The following is an 11,397-nucleotide window of genomic DNA, read 5'->3' as shown; positions in this document are numbered from 1 at the left end:
TCCTCTGGAGGCCAGAAATAGCCTGTTTCCCAACTTCCGTGGGCCCAGTAAGCTCATGTTTTGCCCTCCCCACGCTCCAAAGGCTTCCCTAGAGCTGGGGGAGGGTAAAAATGACCTTCCCATTCCCCCAGAGGCTCTTCGGAAGCCAAAAACGCCCTCCCAGAGCCTCTGTGTAAGCCAAAAATCATCTGGCCGGCACACACATGCACGTTGGAGCTGAGCTAGGGCAACTGCTAATGTGCCAGCAGGTTTGCCCTCACTGGGCTAGGTGTTCTGTGTGCTTTTAATTTTCTTTATTTTTATTCCACTTTTATTATTTTTATAAATAACTCAGGATGTCAGAGTAATCTCAAACTTTTCTATTTTCCTTTCTATTTTTCTTTTTGGAAGAGTGGTGGATATACCAGTCACACTGGCTGCCGATCGGTTTCTGGTCACAATTCAAAGTGTTGGTAATGACCTTTAAAGCCCTACATGGCATTGGGCCAGAATACATCCGGAACCGCCTTCTACCGCACGAATCCCAGCGGCCGATAAGGTCTCATAGAATTGGCCTTCTCCGGGTTCCGTCGACCAAACAATGTCGTTTGGCGGGGCCCAGGGGAAGAGCCTTCTCTGTGGCGGCCCCGGCCCTCTGGAATCAACTCCCCCCAGAGATTAGAACGGCCCCCACCCTCCTTGTCTTTCGCAAATTACTCAAGACCCACCTTTGTCGCCAGGCATGGGGGAGTTAGGATATTCCTTCCCCTAGACCATTACAAGTTATGTATGGTATGTTTGTGTGTATGTTTGGTTTTTATAATAAGGGTTTTTAGTTGTTTCATTAAATTGGATTGTTACATGTTGTTTTTTATCATTGTTGTTAGCCGCCCCGAGTCTGCAGAGAGTGGTGGCATACAAATCCAATTAATAATAATAATAATAATAATAATAATAATAATAATAATAATAATAATAGTAGTAGTAGTAGTAGTAGTAGTAGTAGTTTCTTCCAGAATAAAACCACAGCACAGCAGAGATTCTTTCTTGCAAAAGGCTCTTTTACTTTCGGTTCAAAACACACCAGCATCAAACATCAATTTCTTACAACTCAGCCACACCCACACAGGGTATATTCCAATACATTGAAACACTGACCAATCATATTATTTGGAGCAGAGTGATTGCATCTCTTGCTGATTCATTGTCATTGCATCATCCAACAGAAGCGCTGAATTACCATAATTATGCATTTACAGTACTGCTACTGGGCTTGGATTACTACATCGAGGCCTTTACTCTGATTTAGCAAACATATCCAATCCTTCTTCCGTTTTCTTCAAAGCAATTCTGTGAGGTAGATTGGGCTGAGAGAGAATGATTACTCCAAGGTCACTCAGCTGGTTTTCCTGCCTCAGGTGAGACTAGAACTTAACTCTTTTCTGGTTTTCAGTCTGGTGTCTTAATCATTCAACCGAACTATCTCTAGCTACCTTCTTCAGGATTGCAAAACCATTACAGCAGCCCAGAAAGATTGCTGTGAAGAAACTCTTTTCTTCATTAAATCTTCAAAACTAGATTTAGTAGAAGTTTGTCAGCAAACTCTCTTTCTGCAAAGGCCATGGCTCTGAAGCCCTGTGATGCTGGAAGTTGCTCTTGATCAGATTGATGCTTTAAAAAAAGTTGTAGAATCTTGAAGTTGCATTCTCAAAGTCACAGGACTTCATTTTTCAAAAGCACAAAGGATTTATTGTTGCTGTGAGCCGCCCCGAGTCTACAGAGAGGGGCGGTATACAAATCTAATAAATAAATAAATAAATTTTAAAAGTCAAAATCAATTGCAGCCTCTGCCCAGACATCTGAGAACATATATCCAAAAACCTCTTTACTCATTTATTTATTTATTTATTTATTTATTTATTTATTTATTATTCGGATTTATATGCCGCCCCTCTGAATACTCGGGGCGGCTGACAACATACAAAAAACAATAGAGACACCCCAAGTCCAAATTTAAAATCAATTAACTTATCTAAAAACCCCAAATCCTTAAAATATAGTTCACATTCGCAACAACACAATCTTACAGCCAGCTGGGGCAGAGTATCAAGCTCAATGGCCCCAGTTAAAAATGAATATAATAGAGGGGATTTATTTTTAATTTATGATGCCCGGTATAATTTTCAGCTGGATCCTATCTCAAAATGGTAGGAAGCTATGCAGTCGAATCTCAGTAAACCTAAAGTACATTCCTCTCGTTTTTTCTCCTGCTTTAATAATAGAATGAATCATAATCAATTTTATTGGTTAATTAGCCCTTAAATGTGTATTTGTGAGGAGGGGGAAGAGCATAGTTAGGGAGATCGCAACTGCTCAGAATAGTCGATTTCAAATCTTTAGGCTACATTCTGATGTGTTTAGGATTCTTATTTTTTAATCCAATAAACCACAACTGGGGCTATCAGTATAACTCGGGGCAATGTATAAAACCAGCCCTGCATTTCATCCCCAAGCAGGGCTTGTACGTCGAAGATAAAACACAGCACATTGAAGAGAAACGTCCATTGACATATAACTGGCCTCCTTGAGAAAATTATGCAGTTGTGAAAGTACAGTGGTACCTCTACCTAAGAATGCCTCTACTTACAAACTTTTCTAGATAAGAACAAGGTGTTCAAGATTTTTTTGCCTCTTCTCAAGAACCATTTCCCACTTATAAACCCGAACCTCAGAAACTGTAACCGGAAAAGGCAGTTAGAAGCCTCAGTGGGGTCTCTCTAGGAATCTCCTGGGAGGAAACAGGTCCGGAAAAGGCAGGAAGAAGCCTCTGTGGAGCCTCTCTAGGAATCTCCTGGAGGAAACAGGGCCTCCATCCTCCCTGTGGTTTCCCCAATCGCACACATTATTTGCTTTGACTCTGATTTGCTATTGATTCCTATGGGAAAATCGCTTCTTCTTACAAACTTTTCTACTTAAGAACCTGGTCACGGAACGAATTAAGTTCATAAGTAGAGGTGCCACTGTATACCTCTTCTCAGTTGCAGACCAATAGTTACCTTTACATGCATGAGTTTAATGGCTTTTTATTTTTATCTGGTAAACAGCTATTCTTGACAGGATTAGTAAAAAGCATATACCTCTCTAGTAGGGAACTTGTGGTCTGGTTGTGCGGTGGAATCTGATGCTGAGCTACCAAAGGGGAAAATAGAGAGAAATCTTCAACCATTACTGGGCAGGAAGTGGCCCAGGAAGGATCCTCCCTAATTTCTTTTAGCATTTATCTTAGATAAATGCAGAGTACGCTTTAGTCTCGTGAGATTTTTGTCCAAGGGTGAACATGCAATAAACAAACCTTTGGAGTTTATTTTATTTTATTTTATTTTATTTTATTTTATTTTATTTTATTTTATTTATTTTATTTTATTTTATTTTATTTTATTTTATTTTATTTTATTTTATTTTATTTTATTTTATTTTATTTTATTTTATTTTATTTTTTATTTTATTTATTTTATTTTATTTTATATTTTATTTTATTTATTTTTATTTTTTATTTATTTTTATTTTATTTTATTTTATTTTATTTTATGATTTGATTTGATTTGATTTGATTTGATTTGATTTGATTTGTATGCCGCCCCTCTCCGAAGACTCGGGGCGGCTAACAACAATAAAAAAGACAATGTAACAAATCTAATATTAAAAATAATCTAAAAAAACCCCAATTTAAAGAACCAATCATACATACAAGCATGCCATGTATGAATTCTATAAGCCTAGGGGGAAGGGAGAATTTCAATTCCCCCATACCTGACGACAGGCTTGATCAAGAAGACATAAAAAACACTAACTGACGGCTCTTACTTGCCAGGCAGAAACCATGGAAGATAGGTAGACCCTCAAATAATTGGTGCTATTCCATATAGGACTTCATTGGTGATAAACCAACAGCTAGAATTGCACAAGAGCAATCAGTGCAGCTCATTAAGCAGAAGTGTTATATGGGCATACCAAACAAGCTTTTCACTGGCCATGCATTCTGGACCAAATGAAACTTATCTTGGATCCAAGAATAGTCGACATGGCAGAGGGCCTGGTTAACTCAGGGATTTCCTATATTTACATCGTGGATTCAATGTGGCAGGGTTGGTCCCTTCAATTAACTCAATGTTTCTCAATTATTTTCTATTAAGCCTCCCCCCGGAAGAAGTAAACATTTTGTGCCACACCCAACTCTCCGCCGGGACGATTGTTTGCAATATTCAGCACATTTTCACTGAAAAAAAATCAAGCGGCTTATCAGTGTGATTAGGGTGTAATGTGATGGCTTAATTTATTTGGCTTCATGGTGTCCACTGCCAACATTTTTAGATGCAGTAAACATAACAGTCTTCCCTCGTCTCCCACCGTAGTCACAGTGGAGCCAAGCGCGACATACGCTTTGTCATATTTCCTCATCTTAGCTTTCGGGAGACTTACTTTTGTCTCATTAGCTCCGTCTCTCTCCTCCTTTCTTTTCAACCCTGTTAAATATTTTTCCATGGTGTCGCTTAAGGCTTGTTATATGCACTTCATATCTCCTACTCTGTGCTGTATGCTATTGTTCAGTGCAAAAATTCCCCTACTCCCTGCGGCAAAAAAACTCACATTCCCCGGAGTTACACCCACCCACTGACATTGCTCTGTGCCCCCCAGTGGGGCCTGCCCCACTATTTGAGAAACACTGAATTAACCAATGCCTTCTCTTAGGACCCAGGAAGTGCACTTTGTCTGTAACATAGCCTGCCCTCTGGAATGAGATTTCTTATAAAATCCAAATGGCTTTTTCCTGCTGGTGTTTTGAAGATTTATTTATTTATTTATTGGATTTGTATGCCACCCCTCTCCATGGACTCGGGCGGCTAACAACAGTGATAAAAACAGAATGTCAAAATCCAATACTAAAACAGCTAAAAACCCTTGTTATAAAACCAATCATACATACAAACATACCATGCATAAATTGTAGAAGCCTAGGGGGAAAGATTATCTTAGTTCCCCCATGCCTGACGGCAGAGGTGGGTTTTGAGGAGCTTATGAAAGGCAAGCAGGGTGGGGCTATTCTAATCTCTGGGGGGAGTTGGTTCCAGAGAGGCGGGGCCGCCACAGAGAAGGCTGAAGACCTGATGCCTGAAGACCTGGCTCCTCACCTAAGTCTTTGGTGAGGATGGCTGAAGCTCCTTTTGACTTAAGTTGCTTTTTTGTTTTTGTTTCTATTCAATTGTCATTCTGCCATCTCTACCTTTTTTGTTTTATTTTTATTGTCTTGTTTTTATTTTTCCAAATAATTTGCATTTAATTTCAAGTGCCCAGAATTACTGGGATCTGGTGGAAGGTAAATGTGTAAATAATATGTTTAGAATCCACTTTCCAGCAAAATAAAGTTTAAATCATTTAATTTCTCATCGTAGGTATTAAATTGCATAAGAAGTTTTGTGTTTCCTTCCTGAAATTCCCATGTCCTCGAATTAGGGCCAAAGCCTTTTATTCCCTCCTGATTTTTGTTTCTTGGCAAGAAGTGGCCTCCAATTAAGTCCTCCTAATTTGTGCTTGTCACAGCTACAGAAAACATAACCTCTGATCACAGGATAAAAGAACATTTCCCCAGCTCCACTTGGCATCATAACAATCAAGCATTTCACAGAAACAATCACTTTTTTTTATGATACAAATTTTGCAAAGTGGTGCAGAAACAACATCCGAGATATGTCTGAGTTGAAAGATCTTGCTCATAAATTGCCAGCAACTACTGTATTTTAGATTTTCACTTTGCTACTTATGTTTTGATTAAATTGCAAACTGCTTCTTCGGGAAGCCAAAATGCAGGTTTTGGGACGGTTACATCTGGACTGCAAAGATCCAAAGGATCAAAGTTACTGTTCACTATATTTCTTTTTTCTTTTTATTGTTTTGTCTGCATTTGGGAGCCTGAATTTGTAATTCAACGGCAGCATCTATAATCACTATGGGATTTGATAAAAAAAGAACCCTATACACCATGGAAATGTGTAAATAAGTCCATATATGGAATTTGTTTCAGTAGATTTTGGTTTCTGATAGTGCAGCTTAACCACATTGAAAAAACAGAACCATCACTTATAAACAAATAAGGGCAACTACCCATATCTTAACCTCTTGCTATTAATAAGCATGTTGTTTTGCTCTGACACATTTATTACAAAACATGTCAACATGGGTTTTTTTTTCTTAGTGGAAAATTCAATTATTTAAATATATTTGAGTAAATCAATATTATTCAGTAAAATCTTTTGTAGTGATACTGATAGATCAAATATTGTACGTATTTAACATTGCAAACCATCTCTCAATTGCTTTCATAATAAGCTATTGCCTTTGTTTAGCAGCCTAAAACCCTGAGTGCAGCATAATTTATGCCAGCATTATTTTCTGTTAACCCAAAATCTGAGAAATACACTTGAACGTAGCATGAGGAACAGCCCCAATTAATTTGTTATGCATATATTTATTTTTAAAAATCAGAAAACAAGTATTTCTAGAAGAATCACAATAACACCAACATTTAAACTAAAATAGTTTTTACATAATATAAGAGATATAGATGTATATCTGGAAAAAAGAGTATATTTTAGAAGAAGCTTAGTTTACAATTAACAGAAAAAGAGGCATAACTTTAAAATTTTGCATTCTAAACTAATCTATATATATAAACATAATGAGTTATGTCTAAATAAGCTTTACCGTTGAATAGCTTGAATTATTATATAATTCCAAAGATACGGATTTTAACAATTTCTGTTATTTTAGATCATATTAGTTTCAAGAATTGTTTCATGTCATTACCTTTTAACATTCAGGAATACAGTATATAATTCTTACAGTGTAAGTATACAGGTATTCAACTTAATCTTTTCATTAACTACCCAATTAAAGATACATATCTTGTCTTCCATATAACTGAAATAAATATTCAATAGCTAATTGAATAATTCCTTCGTAATTCTTTATTTTCATTTACTCATATTTCCTTTTTTATGAATACAGTACTTCAAAACAATGATTCTATGCAGGATAACAACTTCCTTGTCTTCTCTAGAATAACCTTTTTGGGCAGAAATGGACTCTGAAAATCTAAGTGTCCAAGCTTGAAAAACTGCTTCCAGGTTTATTGTACTTCCTGCATGGAAGAATAGTTTGTATCATGGCCCTATGGATGCAATCATCAAAGAAGAAGTAGATGAAAGGGTTTGCGCAGCTGTTGGCAAATGCGAATAGTCCACCCAGTTCCATGCCCAGATAGACCATTTTCTTGTAAACGCAGAAGGATTCCTTCGGTTCCTTCGGTTCCAAGATGCTAGATACCAAAGCCAAGATTTTAAAAATGTTGAAAGGAGTCCAAGAGAGAGAAAAAACAATAGCTACCACGAAGACAATTTTGATGGATTTTCTCAGTTTTTTGTCCTGTTTTCCAAATTTCTGATAGTGCATATAGAGTTTTTTAATTATGGAGTAATGCAGTGTTAATATGCTGAACAGTGGTATAAAGAAAGCCAAAGTTAGCAACATCAATGATGCAATCCAATTATTGGTTATGGTTTCCTTGTCCATACAATAAGTATTGTTGTTGTATCTTCCCAACTCTCTGGACTGTAGAGTAGGCAGCCCTAACAGGCAGGATAGTATCCAAATGCTGGTGCAAATAAGAATAGGATAAAGCTTTGTTCTAATTTTTTTAGCCATCGATGGGTACATGATGGTCAAGTACCGGTCACCACTCATCCACGTCAGAAGAAAGATGCTGCAGTACATGTTGACTGAGATAATGTAGGAACTGCCTTTGCATAGAATAGAGCCAGATCTCCAAAGTCCTGAGGCTAGTTCCTTGTCTATCCAGAAAGGCAATGTGATAAGAAAACTAAAATCAGAAATTGCCAAGTTGACAATGAAGGTATCAGTAAGCCTCCATACACATTGTTTGAAGATTAATGCTCCTATCAGAAGACCATTGCCTACACTCCCGATAAGAAAAATAACAATATAAAGAACACTCACAAAAATTTCCATATAAGGAAGCTTCAGAGTTTCGCAATCTTCTTCAAGAGGATCTGAATTCAGAGAATAGAAGTAATCATAGATGGGAGTTGTTTCCTCCATTTCAAAAATGATTCAACAGCTGGTTGGTGAAGGAGCAGCTAAACTCTTTAGTCTTAGGTGCAATAAGCAGTCCTTTCCTTCAGTTTCTTCCAGAAAACAATGACTAAGCAACCACTTAAGTGGAGAATAGATTGTGAAAACTGGTGGTTTCCTGAACCTCAATAAATGTATGCTTTTTTTTTAAATTTAAAGAAGTGTTGTGGTTTTTGCTTGTTTAGTAGAAGCAAAATAACAGGTGAACTTCTCAGAGGACCTCTTTTTTTTAGTAATGTTTACTTGCTCTTGTTTTTTTCACTTCTATAACCTTTATTGACCAAGATACTCCCATTTTTGACAAAAATGAACAGGTATATATATTTAAATTTCACATTACTATTAATGTTAATTTCAGTTCTACAGCGAATGACCATAAAACATTTACGGCACATGTTCCACCAATAGCACTTTTTAAACCTTCTGACTTGATTTACATAGACTTGTTACTTTTTGCAGTTATTTTTTCAAAGTACTTCAGTTTAACATAGATTTTCTAGAAGAAACTATAATGTTATCTATACATATACATATATCTATATAGCATCTACATATCTATCTGTCTGTCTATCTATCTATCTATCTATCTATCTATCTATCTATCTATCAATCAATGATATAAATTACTGTTATTTACTTTATTTTCAAAGTCTCTTCAGGGCTGGTTTAAGTGAGTCAAATCATATAAAGGAACATATTGTAGGTTCTAAAAATATTCCCTTTCTCTCAAGCAGAGATATGTTGAAACAAGCCAAATGCAAATGAATAAAAGCAGCTATGATGACTATTTTTTATCTTCTTGTTCCCAACTTCCTTCAGATTGACAGGCTTTTGGGACCAAACTAAACTAGTGCAACTCTGTGATAGCCTGTGGATAAATAATGTCCATGAAGTTTTTAAATGAGGGATTTATCCATCTGCTAATGCAGCTCTGTGTTAGCCAGTTAACCAATTAGCCAACAGGACAGAACAACAGGACCATTCTTCTAAATTTCTATTCCTTTCCCCTAGAAATTATAATCATAAAGAGTCAAGATTTTCTGTTGCAGCCCCCATTCTTTAGAACAATTTACAAACTCATATCAGACTACCCCCCTACCCCACCCTCTTGTGTTTTAGAAAAGCCATTAAGCCTGGAACTTAAAGAAATGCCTAATTTTTTTTAGTGTAAGCAACAACTCTGCCCTTGGATGTGTTTTCTGTTTTTGCTCTCAACAACCTTAGTTTCTTTCTTAGAAACCCATTTGTTATTTTATTATTCTGTTTTTGTATATTTTATTAACTACAACTGATTTATTTGAAGTAAGGATGTTTAGGATTGCTGGCTTTTAAAAATTGCTTTAATAATAACCGGAAGTGTTAAGAATTTTAAAAAAAACTTGTTTTATGGAAATTCTCATCCCAAGCACTGTTTCTTCTTTCTCTAGCAGAATTATTCTTAATAACAACACACAGACATTTGCATAGGAATTCTATCTGCCCAATTTTCAGCAGAAAATTCTGTTATCCACACAGTGAAAACAATACTTAGTCCCATGGGATTGGGCAGCATAGAAGTCAAATAATGAATGAATGAATGAATGAATGAACAAATACTGACACATAGTAGCAAATCCAGAGAAATTTGATAGACGAGAATATGTCGAGTATATGTAACTCAGGATTAGAGTCCTTGATGTTATCTGAACCTGTTTGCTTCTGTTATCTAATTAAAAAAAACAATACAGGAACAAAATTTTCTTAATGACCATTTTCATTTAAGATTAAAAGAGAGCTTTAAAAGCACCACATTCAGGGTGGACATTCAGGGCCGATTACAATGAACGCAACGTCATGGGGATATAGCAATAAAAAGATGATGCCAGGATTTGTGCCATAGTTAGATGCAATTAATATATTTCCTCTTGATCTGAAATTATCCTAGGACCGCCTGAAAAGTGTAAAATCAAAGTTCTATTACATATTATTTAGGGAGAAAGATTACAGGAAGTCAGTGCATGGGAACAGGAAGATACAACTTAATACTGGGAATCACTAATTTCCTGCCAGCAATCTGTGTTACAGATATCATTATGTGTCATAATCATGATGATGCTAAAAGAAGTTACATATCTGCATCAGATGTCAGGATGCAAGTATCTAATGGCAAGATCAATGACCCTTTGTTGGCATCTTTCAGTTTACTCGATCTTTTCCTGATCTTAGTTTATTGAGCCAAACTTGGCCAGTATTGTTTTCTGCCCACTGAGGGATAATGCTTAGCATATAGTGGAACCACCCTGTGAATGAATGTATGTGCAGGCTCTATCAGTTGTAAATAGATATGGGGACGATAACTGAAAGACACTTGGTGCCCGAAAAACTGCTACGACGTTTGTAAATCTTCACAGATGATTTTACACTGAACAATGCCCTCATTTCCTCAGCAGAACTTTATGTGTTTTTTTAATTTTATTTATTTATTTTGCTTTGTCAAATATATGTTGGCGGTATACAAAGATATAACAATATTTATACATGATACTAGTAAAAGAGAAACATTAGGACAGGGGACGGAAGGCACTCTGGTACACTTATGCATGCCCCTTACTGACCTCTTAGGAATCGGGAGAGGTCAACAGTGGATGGACTAAGGATACAATTTTGGGAGTTAAGTGACGATACTACAGAGTCAGGTAGTGAGTTCCATGCATCAACTACTCGGTTACTAAAGTCGTATTTCCTGCAGTCGAGTCTGAAGCAGTTTATTTTAAGTTTATATCTGTTGTGTGCTCGTGTGTTGTTGTGGTTGAAGCTGAAGTAGTCATTGACAAAAAGGACGGTGATTTTATGGTCTATGCTTAGATCATGTTTAAGGCAACATATTTCTAAACTTTCTAAACCTAGGGTAAATACCTAGGGTATTTTGTTGTGAGTGGAGGGCTCTTCTAGTAAAGTATCTCTGAACATTTTAGCCTGTAATCTAGAGGCTAAGGCCTCTGCCTTATAAATCAGAGGCTGCAGGTTCAAATCCCAGTACTGGTATGGCTGGCTGGTGAGAGCAAATAAGCTCAAAATTCATCTATAGTAGTCTCCTTTCCTTTTAAGGGGCCTGCATAAGCGCACCATTGTGCCTACTGTCTCTGTCCTATTGTCTTTTTTTATCATTACTTTCCATGTTATATTTACATAAACTACCATCCTATACTTAATTGACATAAATAAATAAATAAA

The 11,397-nt window shown here is 36.6% G+C and overlaps 1 protein-coding gene across 1 annotated transcript; it reads right to left on the bottom strand.

Moving 5' to 3' along the window:
* Nucleotides 1-6,925: 6,925 nt before the first annotated feature.
* Nucleotides 6,926-8,250, bottom strand: GPR15 (G protein-coupled receptor 15). Its single transcript, XM_070751717.1, has one exon. The coding sequence runs from the start codon at nucleotides 8,149-8,151 to the stop codon at nucleotides 7,129-7,131; it is 1,023 nt and encodes a 340-aa protein (XP_070607818.1). The 5' UTR covers nucleotides 8,152-8,250; the 3' UTR covers nucleotides 6,926-7,128.
* Between the last annotated feature and the right edge of the window lie 3,147 nt (nucleotides 8,251-11,397).

Source organism: Erythrolamprus reginae, chromosome 4 (assembly GCF_031021105.1).
Source record: "Erythrolamprus reginae isolate rEryReg1 chromosome 4, rEryReg1.hap1, whole genome shotgun sequence".
In the NCBI taxonomy this organism is placed as follows: Eukaryota; Metazoa; Chordata; class Lepidosauria; order Squamata; family Dipsadidae; genus Erythrolamprus; species Erythrolamprus reginae.
The sequence above is the reverse complement of the archived record's forward strand: the minus strand, read 5'-3'. Positions and strand labels throughout refer to the sequence as shown.